This window comes from Dromaius novaehollandiae, chromosome 3 (assembly GCF_036370855.1).
Source record: "Dromaius novaehollandiae isolate bDroNov1 chromosome 3, bDroNov1.hap1, whole genome shotgun sequence".
NCBI lineage: Eukaryota > Metazoa > Chordata > Aves > Casuariiformes > Dromaiidae > Dromaius > Dromaius novaehollandiae.
The window spans coordinates 23,644,269-23,668,972 of record NC_088100.1 but is presented as its reverse complement, the minus strand read 5'-3'; the positions used below and the strand labels follow the sequence as shown (position 1 = coordinate 23,668,972).

Here is a 24,704-nt window from a genome sequence, read left to right as displayed (position 1 = left end):
ATATTAGTATCTCCCCATTATTTAGGAAATGCTGAATCACATAATATAATTTATATGGGGAAAAGAGGTCTAATGCAGTCTTTGGCTGATTTTTTAAATTAATTTCTCAAAGGAAGAGCACAATTTACAGCTTATAGTTTGCACAATGTCTAAGGAATTAGCTAATAGCTACCTATAGCTTATTGCCAAAGTAAAGTTAAACTGCAAAAGACTTTTAGGTAATGAAGATTTTTATTCAGTACAAACTAATAATCTTTAAAATGAATAGAAAGATATGGAAGCAAGTTGTGCCATGAAAAATGAAGCTTCCATTGTCTCAGGAAGAAGCTTTTGGGAACTCCAGTCATTAGTGTGTAATTATATTCCCTTCTAAAACTACCCAGTACATTCAGTTCTTCAACTTACTTGGATTCTTTATTTCGTGGCTTAGTGCCATCAAACGTTCCAACTCTGAAAGTAAGAATAATACTCATGTTTTAATTTATTCTGAAAAATACAGTCAGAATACAAGTGTCAAAGCAGATACATATCAGCATCAGCAAATAATTAATCTCCTTATGTCTTGTATGCAAAATATCTAACTCTCCTCAGAATAATATCTTTCAATAAAAAAAGATTTAAGAAACTTAAAATTCTGTTACATGGACTTAGTGAGTTTTCCTATCTCATGCATTTTCATGTATACTCTTATGCAAAAGAATCTAAACAAGGGATGAGACCTATTTTAAACTTCCTATGGGATTTAAAGATGGGAGACAATCTCTTCTACATAGTCTCTGAGGCTCTTTTATCTGCTGACCTCCTTTCTGACACAGTATTTAAAACACTTGTTTTACTGTGATAGCTAACAAGATTGAGTGCAGGTTAGTATGAAAAAGGTACAAAAAGTTTTACTTAATGCACTAAAACCTAATGATGGCTGCATGAGAGTCTAGAAATCACAGTAAGGTTTTCATACTAATCCTATTTATCATATTCATTGTTAATAAAGATTTGGAAGAAGGACCTAATTGCCAATTCCAAATTTACAGATAATGTAAGAGGAAATTAGCAAGAATTTATGACATAATTTAGAGGATTTAGAAAAAATACAGAATTTGTAGCATTTGGGACAGTAAGTGGGCAAGGAGACAGTAGTTTTCAGTGCTAAGATACAAATTTGATACTTGTGGAGAGAGCCACTACAAATAAAATTATCATTCTGAGTAGCAGATGTGACCAGGAAAGACATGACCTAAGTGAGGGATGGGAAACACCATCAGTGCTCTTGTACAGAAAAAGCTTGGATGGTAGGACTGAAGGTGACAAGACAGGTTTCAGAGAGATGCCTCAACACTAAGCCAAAGGGAAGTTCTCATGATCAAATGCTTGTCTGTCTTTTCAAAAAATATTCATTGGTAAATTAAAAATATTACATGTTTAGCTTCCCTAGAACAAGCAGATACCAGTAATGACTGAGCCCACATAGCACTCTTCTTCTCACCACCTACTTTGACTGGGAAAGTTGACATGGTTCACACTGTGATAAAGTCCCTGCATATTGATCAGATTCGGACTCAGACTCAGTCTCATCTCCTCTCCTTAAATGATTCAGAATGTAACTGGAGGAATTTTCATATTTGGTTAGGAGCTAAATTCCCATTGGCTGTGTTAATGCCAGGATCTGATCCTTTCTATCTTTTAATACAAGGAATAGTAGTAATTCCGTGATCCAAAGCACCATCAGCAGCCCTTATTATATGGCAAAAATTGAAAACTACACAACATAAGGTTTGCCTTAAATTTCTGGAAACAGTCAAGCATCATTATAAGGTATAAAGGTGTTAAAGATGAGATGAAGATAAAACTAAACACAGTTTTTGAATGACAAATATAACTAGATAGTTAAAGCTCTTTTGATTCACTTGTGCAAATGAGAGAAAACACTAAAAAGAGCACATAGGCACAAACTGTGAAAGGCTCTGTGTAGCTAGTGAAGAGATTCTGGAGCGCATTTTCCTTGTTTGCCATACCAGAAAGCAATGATTAATTGTCTGCAATATTTTCTTGTAAAGAGTGCTCTGAAATAAGCCAACAAAGCTGCCTGTGACTGTCCCTAGAGTCAGTATTAGACTCCTCGAGGTCACCCGTGAATGGAAAAATTTGTGCAGCTGCCTAACTCAATGCTCAGCGTACTCCCCTGCCATTTCCCAGCTTCCTAGAATGGGCAACTTCCTAGCTATTTGTCCCTACCACTGTTTTTAGCTGTCATTAGCATAGGTAAAACTAACTGGGCTGAACTGGGCATAACAATCAGTCCCTGTGGACCAGGAACGCACCAGAGTCATTTTCATAAAAAGATAGGAAATTCCTCCAGCTTTACTTTTCTCTTCAGTCTCTCTAACTAGTAAAACAAAATCAAACTGAAGCAAATTCAGTGCAATTCCAATGAAATAAGATAGCTTTGATGAAATAAAGCAAAACAATTCTAAATTTACACAAATCAATGAATTAAGGCAATATATTCAGATTTTTTCAAGCAACATCCTTTTTCTCACATTCTTCTCAGTAATCCATTGCATCTCAGTTATATGCTACTCTATCTAGAGCTTCAAAGGCTGTCTCTGTATTTTTTATATTATATACGTTTTCTTGAATAGGAGGCAGAGGTTTGATGGTAACTTTATGGCTAATCAAGAGCCAATTATTTTAAGTATGTGAAAGGCTAGAAAGTCAAACATATTAGACAAACTCATTTCTAGTGAAAGCGAAATAGATCTTTGCACTATTGAAGTCCCAGCATAAATAATAATAATTTGGTATATTCTTTACCTTTATTTAAACAAAATATTGCCATAAACTATTCCAACATGCATTATTGTGATAATCAGAAAAATAGCTAATCCCATGAAGTCTGGTGTGTTGAGGTTTTTTTTGTTTTTCCTTCATGCATAGGAGAAAATGTGAGAATTAATTGTTTCTCTTGTACAATGTTTAATGCAATTCAGGTGTTAAGAGAGGAAGGACTTGAGACATTAAGGAACTTACCTTCTTCATCCATAACGAAGCTGGATGAAATTCCATCTGTGTCACTAACTGAGATAGAATAAGTTCCCAAGTCTGATTTATCAGGATTTTTGAAGTACAGCTTAGAACTAAAATCATCAATAAAGAAAGATATAATTAGTGGCTTTTCTTATTTTATTAAGGTTTTATCAGGACAAACTTCTAATATTTTGACACAGACTTGCATGACTTACTGATTTCCTTCTGTTTCAGTCTCAAACTTATCAGGGTCATCGATCTCTTCATAGGATTTACCCCATGCAAAATGAGATGCATCAGTAGCTTCTTTGCAGTCAAAAGCCAGGTAAATATTACCCTCATCATCCACACCTGAAAAAATTTCCTTTGTTCCTGCAAAATAGGAATCAAATCATGTGGAGGCTGCGTTTTTCTTCAGAGCTGCAATTCACAAATGACTAAAGCCCATGCTAATTCTATCCTTCTTCATTAACAGCTATTGATCTTACTTGCAATGTTTAAGCACGTTTTTATGTCACGTACGAACATGATTCTTACATTTCACAGGAAAGGAAGACTACAAACTCTGTGCTCATCAAGGAACAAAGCTATAGAATGAAACTGAAAGTGAGAAGATAAGAACAGTTTAAGTTAATTTTATTATCGTTCTTGATGCTTTAATAAATTTGTCAAATTGTGTTTCTTTTCACCTTCAATAAGAAGCATCTTTGTGTATCAGAGGAACAATTAAAGCGATTGAATATCAAAATATTCCCTGCGCTAAGTAAAACACAAACACTTGACAGTACCTCTGTATCTATGTGATTTTTTTTTTTTTTTAAATAGGATTTAAGGCTAAGAACTTCTGGACTCTGGAAATACTTTTTTGGGGCTACAATATTGACTCAGATTGATTAAATCCATTTGTAAGCATTTCAGTATTCTAGAAGGGGAGGAGTAGATAAAACAGTTACTTCATTACCTGGTCTTGTCTCAACAAGCACTGGTTCAGATACCTCAGATGACTTGCCTACCCCAGCAGCATTCACTGCACGAACTTTGAAAACATAGGTATGACCCTCATGTAAATCAGTGACCTTGAACAAGATAAAGAGCAAAGCAAATTTTTTAAAAAAAAATCTAAACTCATATTCTTTGGTTACACAAACATATTAGCAGAAGCCCACATTCAAATGTATCTCTGTTGTACTCAAGCCAATGTTCTTAGAACTGAATTTTGAATTAACACTAATTGCATTGAAAATGTTACCTTAAAATAGCGCTGTGAAGTTGGTTTTTCGTTAGCTGTGATCCAGTCTTCTGTATCTACTTCCTTATAGTCCACTAAATACCCAGTAATAGGGCTTTTGCCTTCATACACTGGAGCTTTCCACAGAAGAACCAGTGATGTGTTTCTAACTTCACAAATTGTGAGATCATAGGCAGGACCTAAAATATTTCAAATATTGGAAGTTTACTTCAGTATAATAACGTTTTGCAAACTGGCCCTGTAAAGGGTAAAATGTGTCATTTTAATTTTGTTTTGACTATGTTTGTTTTCAAATATCTCCTCCTTAACAGTAAATGCGGTACATATGGTATTTAGGTCATCGTCCCACTGTGTCTGTATACAGCAATACCTGTTTTATGCAGGTGTAACATTAGTATTCCAAAGCGTACGTTGTTAGCTGGATCTCAATAATTTCATGATAGTTTGGAAGAACTTCTGAATAGGATATTTGTTATGAGAACCATTTACACCAAAAACATGCTCATGATCTGAGAAAGTGTGACTTCATATCTTTCAGCTATCAAGCTACGCTCTCGGTGCTATATTTCCTTTTCCTTCATTTAACTGTTCTGGTGCCATCCAGTTTAACTTGTAGTATTTTCTTCACTATACTCTTGATATTCACTTGTATCAGCACAGTAAAAGGCATAATCATACCAATTTTCTACCGTGGTGACAACATCTGTGACAGAATACTGCTATTCAGGCAAATAACGTAGCTGGAAGCTTGCTCCTTGTGCTTTAAATTAGTAGTAAGAAAACTTGAAAGTACCTGAGACTTAGGGATTTTTTTAGTGGTGAGATTTTGTTCTAAGTCAAGATATTACTTTTCCCTAAAACCTTGTCTCATCATTTAAAGGTAGACAAGTACAAAAATCTTTCAAAAAAATCCAATTGCCCTTCCAGTCTATACGATGTTAACTAGTGCTGAATGCACAGGAAATTCTGTAAGGGATGAGATTCAGCAAATATATGGCAAAAAAGCAGTAAAGGAGTGTTTCTCCATAGTGGATAATTATATTCTAGAAAACAGAACTATGAGTACCTGTTGCAGTTCTTTTGAGGATAAAAACTATACTTCTTCATGGACAGACTGGAGTTTTCAGGAAGCCTAAAGCCTTCTCTCAGGGCTCTTAAAATTCCCAACCTGAATGTCTATATAGTCACAGATAATTAAATTTCCTCTGACAGATGCAACTGTTAGAAACCTAGACTGTGGAAGGAAATGTATAATGAAGTATGTTCTATTCTGAGAATGCTGAGACCAGGGATGCTTCATTTTTTTTAAAGTCATACAAAATAATTCATTAGCTATCATCGCTAACTCATGGAAGCTCACAGTTATAGGTAAGACTGGAGTACTGCAGAGGGATAAAATAATAATAGGCTCTGGGCAAGGAATCTATCACTCACACTGGAAATCTTGCCAGGCATTCTGGCTTTTCTAAGAAAACCTCCCTTCCATATCAAAATGTGGATGAATATTTCGTTGACACTGGAGTATATTGCAGTCACATTACATTTGTCTTCAGTATCGTTAGTAAGTCAAGGAAAAGGATCATCCTCTTTCTCTCAATCTTAAACCTCACTTATTCCTTTTCATTATTGCTAAGCCATTTTTTAAAAATTATTCTAAGAAAGCCTTGGGAAATATTTTAACAGGTTTGGAGATTTTTTATTTTTTTGTTTGTGGTGCTTTCGTTTTTTTTTAAAGCGGGAAGAATGCAATGCTCTCTGTTCAGCTAGCTTCATAATGAGAACAATGTAATCAGCCAAGGAGTAGAAAGGTCACGTTGTTCATTATGAAAATGGAAATTTCACTCTCTTCATTTCCTGAAAGTGCCTTTTATTTTATTTCTTTACATATCATTTAAAATGAAAGATAATCTTCACTGTTTTACACAATGGGCAATTCCACTGACATTGTGAAAACACTGTAGAGAGTATAAATTACAGACAAATTTGATTCTTTTAGAAAAATAATTGGTCCACTGATGATATATTTATACTAAATATTACAAAATTATAAAAAATATAATTAGCACAAAAGGGATTAAATTCAAGAAATTAAACTTTTTTTATTGACAGTTTTGTCATGCCATTAAATCCAAAAGGTAAGATTTAAAAACTCAGAGAAGAATTTGTCTAGAAAGTGTGGAGAACAACTGGCTGACAAGCAGCTTTGCAGAAAAATATCCAGGCATTAAAAAGAAGCAGACTTTGAACTTTTGAGTTTTAGTGGGGTTTTTTTAAAAGGCAAATTGAAGAGGGTTTATAAGCAGACACATAATTGTAGACCTGTGAAGTTACCATTTTCTCTGATCAGCATTGACAACTCTTTGCTTGGAATAATGTGTCAAGTTTGTGTGCTGTCATTCAATAAGAATATGAACCAACTAGAAAAAGTTTGAAGAAAAGCAGCAAGATCTCTTCTTCAGAGAGAAAAACTTCTCAACTGTAAGGGTCATAAGATCGGGAATAAAACCTGCCCAAAGAACCTTGACTTCCTTCATTGGTGGAAATCTGTAAGGATCAATTAGACAAGTTTCTGTCAACAGTAAGATAGATATAGTTTATCCTGACTTGGGCAAGCCATTGAACTAGGTGGCATTTGAGAGTCTTTCCTACTAAAAGATTCCACCATCCTACTGAATTGTTTCTTGTTCCAGGCAAGAATTACTTTTTATTTATACCATAGAAAAGAAAAAATGAAATTGTCCTGCCTTCTTATGCTAATTATTCCTTTTCGGAATCACTGAAAATGTCAACAGTTGTACAAAAATAGATTTAAGGGTCTTTTTTTTTAGTTAGAAAATAACTGTATGAACATTTATGCATGAAACAGATGTGTGTAGGTGTCAGACAACTCCTGATGACTGAAGCAGGTATTGGAATGGATCTTTAATTGCATACTTTGGTTCTATGTTATAAATAGATTTTGAGTTAAGAACACAGCAGTATTTTAGAGCATTTGGGGGAAAAAGAGGTAGAAATATATTAAACTGGTGTTTTCATTATGGGCTGTACTGTGACACCTCCTATTTAGGCAAATCAGTAGCCCACATCACAAATAGCTTCAGCAAAAATGCTGCCCAGTATGAGTGAGGGTGTTACAAATTAGGCAGGCCAACCTTCAAAGACACTTCATAGATTATCTACAGAACTCAAGCATTACTGAGGAGAAACAATTCCCTAGGTGCCTAACATTTAGGCACAATTTATATGCTCACATTAGGTAGACTAGACTTTGTCTTTCTTACACTGGAACCAAAAGACATTTAGCAGAGTTTGGCTGGAACATTGCACTGACTGTGTTGCAAAGAGTTTATATTAAACTGAAATTCATGAGAAATTAATAGACTTACCAGGTTCTGGCATAGTCCAGGCTTTACACTTAAAGTGCTCACTGGGATCTGAAGGTTGACTTATACCAACTAGATTTGCAGCAGCAATTTTGAATTCATAGAATGCATCTTCCATCAAATCCTCTACCTTTTTGGAGAAAAAAAATCAATGTATGTATATGAAAAGCTATGATTTACATTCTTATAATAAATTAAAAACTTAATATATTAAAAATAAGCATTCTGTAATTGGTTAACTCTACTGCTCTGCTTGGAGTGCTGGGAGACTCTAATCTGAAGATTTTACATTTAAACCAAACATACTGCAGAGGTCTAGATTTTACTTCCATGTTTCAGCTGCGTCATCCTAGGAACAAGAACAACATTCAACATATTGGCAGGACAGGCTGTAAAAGTTTAGAGTAAAGGTCCAGGGAGCCCATACAATGAATGGCAACTAGTAGGTACTGTGGGAAGAGTGTTCTTACATGAAATACCTTCTTGTACTGCTTATGAAGGACCATACACTTAAGTAAGAGTTCAAATGGTGTTTGGTCATACTTGACTGAGCTGAGAAGAAATAACAGGAAACTGAAGGAAAAACTGATCCACTTCTTAGTTCAGCAGTATATGGAGATAACTCTGGGAAATATTCTCTGTTCGTAATTTTACATGGTTTATATGTGTCTTTTTCTTATTATTACCTAGCATTATAAAGTAAGGCAGTAAGCAGTGCAAGTAGCATGAGCAGAACCGATGCCATCCTGTTGCCATTCTTCCTGGTAAATGAACTTTGGCTTATCCAATGAGGCTATCACCACATCACCACCTCAGATTTTGAGGTCAAGGTACACAGGCTATAAAGCATCCCAACAGGCTGAGCCTCTCCACAACCTGCGCACATCATGGTAGCAGCCCTTTCCCACCCTTCATTTCCCAGAACACCTCTAATTTAATAAACAGGTCTTCTGCACCTCAAGCCTCTAGATAATTCTCCTGAAATCATATTTTATCATAGTTCTCAAAAGAAATATACAGCTGAGGGCTGTACTTCTGGTAGAGATATTGAACAGCTGTATTTTTTCACAAATAAATAAGCTATGACTGTTCTCTGGGAAAAACAGAAGATAAAACAGGCTTTTAGTGTGATATCTATTTTCTTATGGGAACAAATATGTGATGGGATGGTTACCTGAAATAGCATCAGATGATAGATAGAAAACCAAAGCAAAACAAAGCAAACAAGGAGGAGGCAGTCACTAATACGATTTAGCCAGAGTTTCCCGACAATAGAAAGCTGTATATCGTAAATGACAAGAGAGAACAGAAGTTCAGCCCATAAAAACGGTTTAAAACCCAAGTTAATAACAGAACAAATATTTGTGGGGTTCCCACAGAATTATTTAATCAGTCAGGGACAAATCTCTATTGATTTCCTGGTGCTATACTCTGTGTATGAGGGCTTTGACTGCTTGCAGTATGTCATAAAATATTCTGTGCTTTTAAAAGCTCTCTTGCTTTTATTTCCCATTAGCATTTCAGATTCCAGTCCTTCAAAATAATGTATGAAGACGCACCTTCAGGCACAAATACAGTTACTGGCAGGACTGAGACCTTAAATATCAAATTAATTAAACTCTGAATAGTTTCCCTTAATTTACATTACTCATTTGTTTAACAAATGCATTAAAAAATTAAAATACCTGGGAAGCGTTTCTAACTACTGCCCTTTCACGTCTAGCCTATCCGCCCTTTTTTATTTCTCAACACCCCTGCTCCATCTGCTGTACCAGAGATGCCAGTTGTAAACCCAGCCACAAACCTCCATGCATGCGGCTGAGCACTGCACTGCCTCTACGCGTTGCGCTCTCTCCTGTGCGTGAAGCATTCTTACTGAGCTCATCTGCAGCGCAGTCATCTGCTTTAGCATCAGATCTCTGCTAAAGATCTATTTCTGCCCTGAGGTTTATAGGAAGTTTGCTGACTTGCAGAGGTAATTTTAAAAAGTAGCTGGGAATAAATGTCCGATTGTTTACCTTAATTTCACAAGTATCATATTGATTAATAGGTTGTTGTAGTCTATCTTGCCTAGCGTTTCCTCATGGAATTTTACATCATGCATTTCCTCTGTTAAGAAATAGTGAATCCATTATAAGAGCAAGCAGAAATAATTTATTTCAAAACTAAAATCACAGCTGTCTGCTACTTTGGAGCACTCTTTGGAAAGGAGGACATGAGGTATAATGGTAGGTTTAATCACAGCTCCCCTTTCTAGCTGAAGGCAGATGTTGAGCGAAAGGATTGGGCCACTTCCATTTGTTCTCAGCCTATCTCCATTTTATTTTCAAGTCTCAGTTCTACAGAGAGCACGGTCATCTGTCCTGCTAAATGCTTCCATCTTTCCTCTGCATGTTATTACGCTGTATATATATAGAGAGAAGTCATTAATGAATATAGTTTATGAAGCATTTTATAGCTCATCTTGTCCTTAGCAAGAAAGGTGCTTCACAACTTTTTACTCAGAAATTCCCTCATCTAAACGACCATGTTTATCTTAGAATTTAATAGCAAGGGATGGCACTGGTTCACTGTATCCCCACCTCAGCTCTTAGGCTTGTTGGACTCCAAAATACACAGTGGAAGGGCCTGTTTGGGGTGAAGCAGGTAAACTTTAATAATGTCTCTGCAAGAAAGTAGAACTCTGCCAAAAGTAATGACATAATACGAACCAACTATAGAAAAATAAGGTCTAAAAAGCACTAACCGTATAAATTGTCCGGTTAATAAGGGAAGAGTTGACTTCATGCCAGTTTTTATGGTTAGCTTCCCGTTTATCGATATAATAACCAAGGATTGGTGAACCTCCACTGAACCTCGGTGCTTTCCAGCCAAGGGTCATTGAATGACCATCACAGTTAAGAAGTGTGATACCATGAGGATGTGATGGACAAGCTGGAAGGAAATAAGCATACTGAGAGTTATGACAGAGTCTAAAACACTGAGATGCAGAAGCTTAGGTTTTCTGTACTATCTTTGTTTTCTGCAATATACTACTATCTATCAGCTACATCTTAGTAAAAAAGTAGCTGTAAAGCTGCTAATAAAATTATTTTTCTCTACAAAAATAAGCATGGAAACTCCCTTATGAAAAATCTCCTCATGAAACATCTGCCTCAGAGTTGCCCTCTGAGGGGACAGAAAGAAGGAACAGACTAAAATCTTTAGTATGGAAATGGTAGTGCCAGTGAAAATGTCTCCAGATCAAATACCATGCTACAAGATTTCAGAAGAATCAGAAGACATTTTCCTGCTAAGAACCAAATAAGCTGATCAAGTATTTTTGGAATGGATTAAGACTCTAAAAAAAAAGGCTCTGAGCTCAAATTAAATGAAGTCATATGACTGTCTCACCTATGACCTCCATGCTTTTCCCTCCTATCCCCATATTCTATGCCTACTTCAGACTGAAGTTGCTGTCTGGCCCATAAGGAACAGAAAATGGTTAAACTTGCACAAGCCTATGCTATGTGGAGCCAGGAAAGACATTTCCCTTGTGAATTTTCCCCACAGGTACTAGACCTACCTATGGCAGAAGCAGAAATGTCATCCAGACAGCTTCCTACTGTTTCCTGAGTTACTTTTTGCACCCCTCTTACCAGAAAACACCCCTTCTAGTCTAGAAAGCACTATTTTGCTCTTTCCCTCTGTGCAAGAAAGTTCACCTGAAGACACTCCTTCCTGGCTCTTGTTGTGCTGCAGTCAGTGCAGGCTAAGCTCCTGACCCTAAAGCTCATCCGGTCTTTTCAGCTGAATTACCAGTATTTCTTAAGAGAATCTGATTTATCTCATTTAGAAGAGAACATGTTAGCTGGGGCCCTTAATGCAATTCCTGAACTTATAGCTGTAATACTGATCAGCATGAAAACAGACAGTAATCAGCAGAAGTGGACTTTTTGTTCTTTTTCTCAAATGTCTTGTGATATTCAGACTGGTTCTGACTAAATAAAAAAGGCCTTTGCAATTATATCACTCCTTGATAAATAATAATGACCATAACAAATTCCTATACATGCTTTTAAACCAATATTACAGAAGGATTCTGTCTACACAAATGTGAGTCACCTGCAAATAGTCCTACTAAATTCTTATTAAGACTACTGAAATGGATAAAAGCTATTCACATGCCATAAGAGTGTGTGAGATTCACCTGGTCTGTGTTTGGTGATACACCCCATGCAACCCTCATTTTCAAACACACACAGTGACAAAACGAAAGGTGCCACAAAATTTCAAAGTGCAAGTGCATATACAACCTAAAGGTGGCAGATTAAAAAGTGTTTGTGTACCACCTACCCATATGAGACACACTTCCTCCTAAAACAATCAAAAAGAGTAGGTTTGTCAGTAACACCTCACCCAAATTTAAGAAAGCATCTTTTAAAAGGTATTCTGAATGGCAAATATTTTACTTCAGACGAGTATGTGTGTTCCTCTCTAAGAGGAAGCCACTCAGGTGGGTGCTTTTCAGTACGAAACTTTTTCAGTGTGAAAGTTTTTCAGTATGAAACTAAAACTGCTAATCAAACTGACCTCCAAAGTACAAGTCTTTTCTGTAACTTTTCATTCAAGTTTCAAGGCTCTGAATGCAGTGCAGAAATGAAAATTCAAAAAGAAAGAGATCTTAATAGCCCAGCTCTGTGTACTTTAAGGTTTAAATAATTATTCAGCCCTCCACTAGGTATGTATCATTCCTACTGTAACTAGTGGGGCTGGCACACGCAGTGGGCTGTTCTTACACTGAAATATTGCTTGCAGGGTACCAGAGGAGACAGATTGCTTCCCAGCCTAGAGCAGCCAAAGGGACTTTTCTGTTTGGTCCAGCACAATAATGAAGTTCCTGAAACTCTTCTAAATGGAGCAGATGTCATGCTAGACTGATTTGCACCAATCCAGATCACCCAAAAGCCACTGTCTAACTTAATCAAGATATGTTTTCTTTGTTGCAACTGAGGAGCAGAAGGCAGCCTGGCCATTATAGTGAGTCTGACTCAATAATTCTAACAGACTGTATGAATAACTATTTTTTTTCCCCACAATTACTTTTCTGTGGAGAACAGCAACGTGCCACAGTATAAACCGACGAACGGGATGTGACCTATGGCTGTAAAATGTACTGTAATAGTAAAGGAGACCAAAGGACCTGGTTGCTGCAGATCTGCAACTTGTTAAAGAAACAAGAAGCTGAGTTGCACAGTCATACTTACTAAGGGCTGCCTGGACTGTTATAGCCTCAGACTCCTGTGAGTTTTCACTGAATCCTATAGCATTCACAGCTTTTACACGGAAGATGTACTGCTCCCCAGTTTCCAAACCATGAACAACAAACCTGGGTTAAAAAAAAACAGCATCACATACTGGTTTACATTTTATAGGAAGCGTTCCATGCTGTAAAATGAAATCTTGACCACAAAAAGCAAGCTTAGCTTCATGAGTGCTTCACAAAGAAAACATTTTCAAGAAAGAACCCTAATACCAAATATATAGTACAGTATAATTGGATGGGACACTGGAACAAAAGTTACAGGACTCATTAAATTGCTAGTGCTGATCTACTGTGTAGAGTCAGATAAACCATAGCATATTCCTTCTGAACTTGGGGTTGCTAAATTCTAATCTATTCTTGGCAGGAACTGTTTTTCACTGTCCTCATAGTAACTGCCAAAAAGAGCTTTCAGTTTTGATGTGAAGTTCTAGGCAATTATTGTAACTATTGTAAGATAGAATTGTCAGGACTGTGCTAGTGTAGGATGTGTTCACATATGGAAAAAATGGATTTTTTTTTCTGATTTTTATGCTGTCCCAGTCCCTTTGACCAAGAATTAGTCTCTACTTTTTCTTTGATCAAGTTCCTTGATTGCTTGATCAAAGGATTTCACTGAATACAGTCCCTCAAAATTAATTAATAACTGACAAAATACACTAAATACTATTTGCCTCTTATCTACCCATAAGAAATTATAAATTAATACTATGTCCTCATTGTCTACCCATAAGAATACATAAATAACATATACAAACTTTGCATTTGGTGAATAATTCCAAAAAAGTAGTCCTAATTTTCACAAAGGAAATTATTTGATGACTCACACAACAAAGTGACATTTTCTGGAGGGAGTAAAAAATCAGCAGAAATACAGACAGGGCTACTATCTCGACAGGGGAGCTAAAGACAGGGGCTCTTCTTTACCCATAGACCTAGCAGGTTGAGGAGCTCTGATGTCTCTGGGGCAACACACCTGGATTTCATACACAGCAGTCTCAGCAACAGTACCACTTTCCCCACCACACTTATAGCAGAAACAGCCATGTGCCCTGATGGCCTGGACTACGGGCTCCAGGCAGAAACATCCTGGAAAGCTTCTGCATCCCCTCTCCTCATATTCTTTCTCATGTGCATCAGGTCATTTTACCCTAGACATAATCCAGATGTTAAGAAAGGCTCATTTTATGCTCATTCAGGACCAAGTCATACAGATTCATGTGTCTGAAACCTATTTTTATAACTCAAAGGCATGGAATAGAAAAAGACACTTCTCTGGAGAAACAAAAATGGAAAGTCTGCCTTGCAACCTGAAAGGTTCAGGCTTGAGAGTCTGCAGACTGTTTTTCCTCACACAAACATTCATCTTCCATGATAATGCCATTGCTTACCACATAAATTGGCTTAAAACTATTCTACAGGTTTCCTGGAAACACAAAAGCATTGTCAATACCTGTTATATTTAATAGGTTTGTGGTTACTAGGTTCCCAGTGATTTGATCCCACAAGAGAATAATCAATGTAGTAGCCAAACAAATCCCCTTCATGTTTTGGCTTATCCCACTGAACTACAACTGATGTTTTTGTATTCCTTGTGGCCACTATCCGACCAGGTGCAGATGGAACAACTGAAAAAAAGAGAGAAAATATACACTATAATGAAATAAACAAAAATAAAACTAAGTTAGATACAACGTTGTATACTTTTACCATATTTAATCACTATAGCTATGACTTCTACTATGTTAATAATATGCATTTTAGTGTATTTATTTTGCAAGTAATTCACTTGTCTGGATACTTATATATGTGTGTACATACTTATTTTTGTACTGGTTTTCTCATAGTAAATTTACTCTAAGCCACTAGTCTCCATACTTTTTCTGATTTTATACAGGTTTCTGAGGAATGAGTTATAGGAAGACATATTTTCAAATATCAGTGCTGATAAATATGTACGGGTATGAAAATATTCTCTCTCAAATCAGAATAACAGCTTCATGTATGCCTCCTGTAGCACTACTGCATCAGTAAGTAATGCACATAAACTATTTAAGTGCAGTATCATGAGAGCTAGGAAATACTACCCTCCAGTCAGTAAATGACCACCCCAATTCAAGAATGGACAGCCTTTCAGGACAACTTTAAGTGTTTGAATGCTAAGTTCTTAGCTAAACTTAACTAGATGCATTTCACAGAAGCACAGGCATGTTGGTTGCAAGGGATCTCAGAGGGTCATCTAGTCCAACCTGTCAACAGCAGTGGGACTGCCACCAACTCTGAGACAGGTCAGCCATGGTTTGTTCTGAGTCTTGAAAACCTCTGGCAATGGAGATTTCACAGCTTTTCTGCACAACCTGCTCCAGTATTGCACTGTAGCACCTTTTTCACTAAGAAAGTAATGTCCAACCTGAAACTCCCAAACCATAATTTGTGGCTGTTGTCTCTTGTTTCATCCTCTAGCATTGCTGAGAACAGTCTGGCACCATCATCTTTGTAACTCTCCTTCAAGCAGAGGTAGACTGCTTTTAGATCACCCCTTAGCCTCCTCTTCACCAGCCTAAACAACTCCAGCTACCTCAACCTCTCTTCATAGGTCACAACCTCGAGGCCCCTGGCCATCTTGGTTGCCATCCACTGGACCACTCCAGTTTCTCCACATCCCTGTAACCTAAGAGAGCCATAACTGCACCCAGTACTCCAGAAGCAACCTCCCCAGCATGAAGCAGAGAGAAATAAAGCTTCCTTCAATCTGCTCATCACAGTCCTCCCAGTGTAGCGTAGTATGCAGTTCACTATACGTAATGAAAACGCATTGTTGGTGTACATTCAGCTAGACACCCTGAATGTGCATAAACAGAAGCAGAAACATCAAGATCTAAATGTGAACAAAATACCTTAGTTAATATGGGTCAGTTCAAACAGTCTGTACACTATAAAATACCTTTCTGAGCTTTGATAGCATAAGGAACTGAAGCAATGTCTCAGCCTTTCATGATAGGTTAAGAGTGGCACCCAGCACTTGTCTATCGAAGGCATTTTATTTTCCCCAAATTTATATATTTCACAGAACTACAGCTGAAGCAAGCAGCATGAAACAAAAAAAAAGGCAGCAATTTTTTTTCATTCAGTCTTTCAATCTCAAAATAAAAAATAATACTTACATGATATTGTAGTTTATACAGTAGGGTTGTAACATTGAGTGGATTGAGGTTGAGATGAAGGTACCTAAATGTAGGAGTTTACATGTACAAGAGTTTACATTTACAAGTGCATGTTCCTCAGCTGCCATTATAGTCAAAGATCTAGGGCTTGATTCAGTTACCTGCATAAACATATTTAGTGCCATTTTAGACATTCTAGTGCATTGCAGACTTCTTCCTGCGGCTGGCAAATATGACTCAGGACGTACAGGATACTTGCAGCCCTCTGAAAAGGCAAACTGAAAGCAGCTCAAGAGGTACTAGATGTCTGGGTGGGCAACTGAACTGAGCCGCTAACCAGCAGTCAGTAGAGCGCGGAGAATGATTCATCTCACCCCAGTGTAGACCCCCCCCCCCCCAATGGGTGGTCAGCCAAGTTATCCTTTAGGCTCCACTGATTGCAGTGGGAGCAGAGACCTCTAGAGTGCTTGTAGATGCCTACATGGAGATACCTAAATTTAGATGTCAATCTCAAACTGAATTCCCTCTTAGCACTCAGTTAAATTACCTATGCACATATACTAAGTGTCATTTTGGGTGCCCTAGGATACCCCATCCGTCCTCTAGTTGCTGCTTGAGAAAGAAAGCCTCCCACAATTCCTGTGTCATGTTTGCCAGCCCCATGAAGTTGTCTCAGATACCTGCAGGAATGTCAAACAGCACTATGTGCAGGCAACTAAACAAAGCCATGTGCATCCCTGATGTATTTTAGTGCAGGTAGTTAACTCCATTTCCCAAAGTACTGCAGTTTCTCTTTAAAATAGTATGTTGTGCTTTCTGTCTTCCACTAGTGCTATGATTTATTAAGAACTTCTTGCACTAACCCCTAAGGGGTAGCCTATTTTCTGTACTAAGTGAAATAAATACAGTATGTTTCTTCCCTACCTTGGGGAATGTTGAACAGTTTAAATAATTCATATGTATTAATGAGTTATCAGATCAAGAATACATAAAAGCACGAGTTGTTTTTATTTCATCTTGTGTAGTTTCAAATCAGGCAAGGTGCTGGATTACATTTTTTAAATTATCGTAAACATGAAGAAGACTGCATTATCAACATTTAGTGCACTATGGTATATCAGCTATTGTAGTCATTTCTTATATTTCTGGCAAGTGTATTAGTAAGCTATGTGAGCTCTTAAGGTGACAGCTGTCAATGCATGAGACTATTTATCTGTGACCTTTGCTAAACTACAAGAGTAAACCATATCTTTGAGCAACAAGATGAGTAATTGCTGCCTAAATTTTTGCTTGTATGCTTAAATGCAGCCCCAAAGTAAACCCCTCACTTTCATTTGGAAAGTTGCCACTGAATATATAGATATAACTTCCCCTATCACTGAAATCTAGTCATCTGCATGCCACAAGAAATCTGCACCAGCAGTAATTCACAACTTAGATTACTCGGAAAGAAAGGAAAGGCTACCTTATCCAATTGAAACTGTAGGGAATTAGGTAATAAATAATTACCTGAGCCAGACAATATAATTATCTGAGTTAGTGGTTAACCAGTATTATCCTACTTTTTTGATAAGTCACACTGATAGAGCACTCTGAAGAATGACTGACTAAAATTAATTTAACTTCATAACAATTATTGGTCTCAACAAGGAGATCTACGATCTTTAGGAAAATTTCTCAATGTTTCCAAAATTTAACATCTTGGTCTTCTTGGAACACAAATGAATTTGATTACAATTATTGTAATAATATTAACTTAGTTGTGATGACACTTGTTTATTTGCATTTTTTTTAATATCAGTTGCATTTAATATTGATGCCATACAATTAATGCCTTACCAACAGTATCTTGTGGTTGAATAGGTTCTGTGATTTCAGATGGATCACTGATTCCATGCTTGTTTGCTGACAAGACTCGGAAAACATATGATTTTCCTTCTGCAAGGTCAAACACGGCATAGCGAGGAGATTTTACAGCAACCTGTGCATTGACTCTTTGCCAGCTTCCACTGCCGACCATGGACTACAAAAAAAGAAAAAAGAAAGAAAGAAAGACGACGATCATTTTGGAACTGTCAAAAATGAACATATTGCATCCTGTCATGAATTTGTTTAAGAATGAAAGGAGAAGGATCATTCTCAAATGTCTTGCTTTAACATATGCAAATCTGCATTGCTAGTGCATTCAATTACTCTGCAGAAAAGGTCTGAGTACATCAATGTCTCCCTGTCTGTCTAGACACCAATATATGCCCTCTGGTACACACAGCTAACCTTCAGTTAAGGCCTTGACTGTCACCTCTGATTGTTCCCAAGAGAATTACTCTCATGTCCTGCAAAAATCACTTGAACACCCAAAGGTTAGTTATAAAGCAAGCAAGTCCTGATCCACATCTTGTAGAAAGGTGGGGAGGGGGGTGTTTCTTTACTCGCTACCATATGTTTATGCACTCTGCTGACTAAAGTCATGTCCATAAGAGTATTCATCAGATGAAATAATTACTTTAGAATATTTTCAGCATAGCAGCTGAGCTAATTATTACCACACCTCCATATGGAGGAGTGATAGCAAACCAGCACTCTGAGAGAATTCTGCTCTCCAGTAGCTTCCTCAAATAAACAGTTGACCCAAAACAAAAATAACCCATAGCCTATATCAGTGGTTTTATTAAAACTCAAGTGTCCAGTAAACAGCCTAAATAAAATTGCCTTAAGACACAGAAAGGTGCATTAAATTTATTTTTTCATAAAATTATGGAACAGAGAGTCTGTGAACAAAATCTGTTAGAGTGTGAACTCGTTAAAGAAGGAATAATGTTTCATGGGTGCTTAGAAACCACTATGTGCACTATTACAGATAAATAATAAAAAGGTAAACAGGAAAACCCATATATCAAAATCTTTTTCATAGATACTGAACCCACCTATTGTTCTAAGTAGCAAAAAAGAAAGGTAATTTTCTTCATTAATAAAAAGATGGAAAATATGAAAGGAGCATCATTTTGCCATGTATCTTATATTCCAGCATGAAAAACATTAATTGTTGTGTTTCATTTTGATGGAAGCAAGAATCAACATAATGTTTTATTCTGTAGTTTGATTTATTTCTTCTGTTAAGGGAGCACTGTTTTAGAGAATGGAGAACTCACTTCCATTTTGTGTTTCTTGAAGCCTTTCAAAATTCTATTTTATTTTTGAGGCTTGAGACTTCTTTATTTAAAATAAATTAATTTAAAATTGTGCATTCCTAACTTAACAGATGTCTGTGCAAAGCAAAGAACAAATATTCACCTATGAACTGAATGGTCTATATATATATACATAACAGCTAGTTTAATGACAAAGGATTTTAGAGTCAGGTTTTAATTAGCATAATGAAACTTTTTTTTTCCTAGTAATATCCTTTTAATTCTCAGTCTCAGTCTCCCTCAGTAAGTTTGGGGTTTAATTAAGATTTGTTTGTTCATCATTCCCACTGCTCTGTACTGCTTGTGCTGTTACATAGAGTTATTTCTGTAAAACATATGGATATACTCATTTCCAATGCATATTTAGAATGAAATTCAACTAACCAAGTGTAGGTGTCCACTCAATAGAAATTTGCATCTGAGCTTTTGATCTAGACTATTTCTGTAGGCTCTGGAAATAACTAAGTACTTTCAGGACACATCTTGTCCTGCAGTGGTCATCTAATATATGATTTCTGAATCATGACAAAAAGTTCCTGTTTCTCCTTCCACACTATAGGAATGTCTAGGTAACTAGTTCAGATGTAGACCTATAAATTTTAGGCAACTAAAGTGAAGATAAATCCCACACTTAGCACCAGGTTGTGATCCAAAACATGCTCCTGATTAGGGTTATTTTTTACTTACATTCTTCTTATTCTAGAAAATCTAGTCAGCAACCAAAACTTCCCTGTTAGTTGATACATAAACACAGGATAAAGCGCTGATTCAAAATCTTTACCTCAGCATGCTTGCAATCTATAGACAAGACAGCATGTATATGGCAGGGAATAAGAATCAGAGGAAAGGATCAATGACATAATGCTGTGTTGTACAGGAAAAAAATAGATATTTATTCCTATGGAAATTTTCATTACTTTTCTAAAATGGGAAAAGCAGAGTGGGAGAAATCATGAACATGTTGGTTGGAAAATTTAACTAGTGAGTGGACTTCATCTTACACTTATTCCTTTTACATCCACCAGCTGATGGATGATCCATAAGGTAGGGAAAGGTTATGAACAGCTTTTGAAGTTGACATTTTGATGTGACAGAGAAAGAGCAGGCAGAAATGGGGGCTGCAAATAGAGAGGTGATATGAACAGAATTATTGGCTAGGAAATGAACTTTGGAGGAATGTGCCGAACAGGTGTGAGAGGGGAAAAATTACATGGTAAGGACCTGAGGAAAGTCTGTTGCAATATTCAAGATGCAAACTGAGTGTGTGGCAGTTTTATGGATGGTTTTGGTGTTTGTGGATTGTTATGAGGGGGCATATGCTACAGACACTATTCAAAAGACTAAGTATAGCTTGGCATGCAAGAGTTTGAGAGGTCAGGGATGAGGTCCAATTTACCTACTGAGGTGATGGGGAAACTTTGTAGGAAGGAGGAAAGATTAAGACCTCTGGCTGGTATCTAACACACTTAATATAGACACCTGGCTCAGGGACAGGCGTATCTAAATCTTGGTAGCCCAGGTGGGGGAAGAATGAACCTAAGTTCCCAGTCAAGTCAAGGGGAGGAGAAAGGCAGCCGCAAAGATTACCAGAGAGCAGTGAACTGGAGACAGAGGTCTACCTCTCTCTATTGACTTCATAGGGAATGAGCTGAAAATGTCAGGCAATAGCAGAGGGTGCAGTACGCCTGCGGAAAGCAAGGTGAGGATCACATGATGAGTCACTGTTTATGCCCTGCTCTGCTGCAGGACCCCAATATACTTCCCTTTAATAAGGACAGATTGCAAACTACCAGCCCTGACTGTAGGGAGGAGAAATCAGAGGTATTTCTTTTCTATTAAACAGCTACCTTACACATGTAAGTGTGCTCTCATTTTAGAAAGCAGTAAGCAAATAGCACAGGGTGTTCATTTCACTGGACTTTGAATTTCAATGCTCATTAAAGCATGCAATAAGACATTTGAGTGTCCATGCCTTCTCCAACATCCAATTGCTAAGTCCTGCAAGACTCAGAGAGTGTTAGTTTTATTGTTCATGCTGTAGTTCTGAAAATGAGTTGAATATAATTGCATGTGGCAATGAAATGCCTCACAGTTCAATGCCACTGTACAGTACAGTACCTTCTCAATGAAATACATCAGTGGCTCCTTGCCACGGGGAACAGGTGGATCCCAGCTGAGTACAACATATGTTTTGCTGATTTCTGAGGCATGTACATTGGTGGGAGGGCCTGGAATCTGAATATCACCTGGAAGAGTAATAAACATAGTGAGTGTTAAACAGCAGATTAAGCCCCAGGTCAGCATTTGTGCTACAGCTCATCTTTTTGAACTCCCACCCTGCAGCATGTTGGTTGGCTATTAAGGGCTACAGTATCAGCTGTGCAGCTCAGTTCTCGCTTCAGTTCCATTTTGAGGAATGAAACATCCATGTCAAAAGTTAGTTATTTACTTTTTCAAAGTTAAATATTCCCCTGAAAAGCTGTGCATTTGTCACACATTCTTTTTCTTTGATCACATTTGAATTACTTTAATCTGCTGTGCAAAATGTCTTTGAAAAACCTACTCACTATATGCAAATAAGAGCTATTTTTTGATCAAAGACAGAAGTCCAAAGAGTTATTATGAGAAATTAGACTAGAAGAAGATAACTGAAAGGGAGGTACACTCAAGGAGAAAAGCAGCTTAAAATAAAGTGGAAAGTGGAAAAGGAAACAGAGAATATTAACAGTATCTCCAGTAATGTGATCGTATTACCAGCTGGATAATCTAGAGGACCTCTAAGACCTCTGGACCAGAGATGTACTAATATGTCACCAGCCCTTTGGTGACTACCTCAGCTGAAGTGGCCTGATCGACCACCCCCTCCCCACTCTCGCTGTCGCGTTACCAGGACCAGCGTAACCTGGGCCAGAACGTCCCTTTGTGGCTGCACTCTCCCACCACAGCACTGAGAAGGGGCTCTTTGCTCTACCAGTGGGATTACAGTGGTGTAAAATAGCCAGAGATAAGGAGAACTTCAGACCTATGAAGGACAGCTTCATATATATCTACACAGCTCTGAAGAAGCTTCCTCTTTTGTAACAGTTCAGACATAGCAATTCAGCAGATAGCTGTAAATATTTTAGTTTTATGGTTTACAATAGAGAAGGCAAAGGTTTAGTTCTTCTGAGATAAGTTTTGTCACTTCTGATGCAAACAAAGAGCATATATCCTCTAAATGCTCATAATTTGACATTAAAAAAAGAAAAATGTTTCAGTAATAATCTCTAAATCATGGAGGTGAAGTTTGACAGTTTATAAACATCTCTAGAACCAAACAGGCTCAAAATGTCCACTAAAGTTATCTCCTTGTACATTTTTCTGAATCAAAAACAGGCTTTTTTAAAGCAAACTGGAACTTATCCAATCAAAATTTATTTTCTCTCAATGCATTCTGATGCTTGATGTCCTACAAATATATTTTTTCATTAAGAAAGGCACATAAATCCACTGAGTTTAAGAAATTGCCAGTGAACAGTCAAGAAAAAAATTTTAAGCCTTAAAAATAGTAATTTTCAGCATGATGCATACAATCGAAAGGCTTTCAATTGGTTTTACAAACCAAACCTCTACTTTTTTTTTTTTTAATACATAAACATTCTTGAAAAACCCAAACCTGATATAATTTGTAATGATATAGTATGATGGTACAGTCTGCTCTTTCAGAGTGGAAGGTCATCTGGCACTGAAAAGGAAATCCATTTGTGATCTGTAAGATTACTTTTTCAAAAATGGTCTCCAATTTTGAACATGAAAGTAATGATATATATAAATAGTAGTATTTGGATATTTATATTCTTTGATTAAATATGTGCAAATCATCACAACAGAAATCCAAATATCATTATTTATATTTATACCAGATTGGCTGTTTAACCACTCTGAGCATTCTCAGGCAATCCTGAGAGCAGGAGTAGATCCTTTGAAGCCAGACAGGTAAGACAAGGATGTTCTTGATCCTATAATGTGAGAACAGCCATATCAATTCATTTAGGATACCATTGTCAAACTAGAGATAATCCAACTGGGGAAGAAAAATCATTTAATGTTTCTGAGCCTGATTCTTTTTGAATTACACCTATTCTTAGGCGAATTTCCTTTTATTAGGTTATTAACGGAGTTATGGTTATATAAGCTTTGTGGAAGATAGCAGACAGAATATACATACTACTGAGCTATTATTGTTCACATTTTTGACAGTTTAAGTGAAGAGAAGATCATTATCCAGACCAAAAAAAAAAAAAAATTAAAACAACCAAAGACAGAAGAAATTCAGGCTTTATCCCAAAAGCTGGCAGTAATCTCTCCAGTTCTCCTGAGAAAAAACAATGTCTATAACACTTCCTCAACAAAAGCCTGTTTATTCAGACAGATATATTAATTAAGGAATAAGGCTGGATTCTATATTTTTAAATGGAAAATGGAAACAGCTTGCTCAAATCATGAAATTCTCTTTAAAAAGCTTTATTTGTCTCCCAGAAGGATAAGAGGGAGAGAAATGTATGTGATCAAATGCAATGTTCTGCTGCTTTAACACAGCTTATCACTAACCAAAGTAAAACATTGAGATGCTGTCAGCACATGATGATACCAGTGTAGTCAACAGTCATAACTGTCTGTCCTTTCAGACCTTTGCCTTTGCCTTCTGTTCTCTCAGGTTTGTAAGCCAGTATATCTGTCTTTATTTGTTTTTATGAAGAGTTTGCTCACTAGGTGTATTTCTTTTATTTGCTATGTTTCTAGTTATAATCTTAAATTGCTAGGATACAGACAGATGGAATGAAATCGTGGAAAAGTGGCATACCTTCAAGGTCATCCTTTCGGATTACAGTCCTTCGCCCTTCATCCACATGAATAACTGTTAACCAAAATATTCAGTTAGTTTCTTGAGCCAATTTGATATATTCATAAATTTTGCAAATTACTGTTCATCAGCAGTTAAAAAGCCTTTCTGTATCTTTATATACCTCTGTTTGTATAACTCTGTTACTAAATATTTCCAAAGATGGAATCAGCTGAAAGTTATACACCGCTTCATTCACTTTCATGAGAAAACTAAGCATGACTTCATATTTAAAGATGAACTAAAAAAAAAAAATCATGGTCACAATTCTCAGGCAGATTGGAGGACAACTATACCATGATTTGGACCTTTACCATAAGAATTAGTAATAAATTTGATGGAAACATAGCATATTCAACTCAGGCTTTACAAGCAACATTAGGACCTGAAGTCTTCATAATGAATTTAATTCTCCTCTGCATAAAAGGAGCATGCAAAACAACAGGTGTGCAAGTATATGATGTGTGTAGCCTTCGTGCTGGGTTTTTGGACGAGGCTAAACCAACAAGACT

General features: G+C 36.9%; 1 protein-coding gene across 1 annotated transcript in view; it reads right to left on the bottom strand.

Moving 5' to 3' along the window:
• The window catches only part of MYOM2 (myomesin 2), a 70,133-nt gene that overhangs the window by 22,275 nt on the left and 23,154 nt on the right, over positions 1 to 24,704 (bottom strand). Inside the window, exons 12-24 of the mRNA XM_064510197.1 lie at positions 24,154 to 24,207; positions 21,429 to 21,556; positions 17,962 to 18,145; positions 14,412 to 14,586; positions 12,903 to 13,024; positions 11,992 to 12,012; positions 10,403 to 10,590; positions 7,660 to 7,786; positions 4,274 to 4,452; positions 3,986 to 4,100; positions 3,240 to 3,396; positions 3,028 to 3,134; positions 406 to 450 (exon numbers count right to left, since the gene is read on the bottom strand). Coding sequence (XP_064366267.1) covers positions 406 to 450; positions 3,028 to 3,134; positions 3,240 to 3,396; positions 3,986 to 4,100; positions 4,274 to 4,452; positions 7,660 to 7,786; positions 10,403 to 10,590; positions 11,992 to 12,012; positions 12,903 to 13,024; positions 14,412 to 14,586; positions 17,962 to 18,145; positions 21,429 to 21,556; positions 24,154 to 24,207 — 1,602 coding nt within the window. The remainder of the gene's footprint in view (positions 1 to 405; positions 451 to 3,027; positions 3,135 to 3,239; positions 3,397 to 3,985; positions 4,101 to 4,273; positions 4,453 to 7,659; positions 7,787 to 10,402; positions 10,591 to 11,991; positions 12,013 to 12,902; positions 13,025 to 14,411; positions 14,587 to 17,961; positions 18,146 to 21,428; positions 21,557 to 24,153; positions 24,208 to 24,704) is intronic.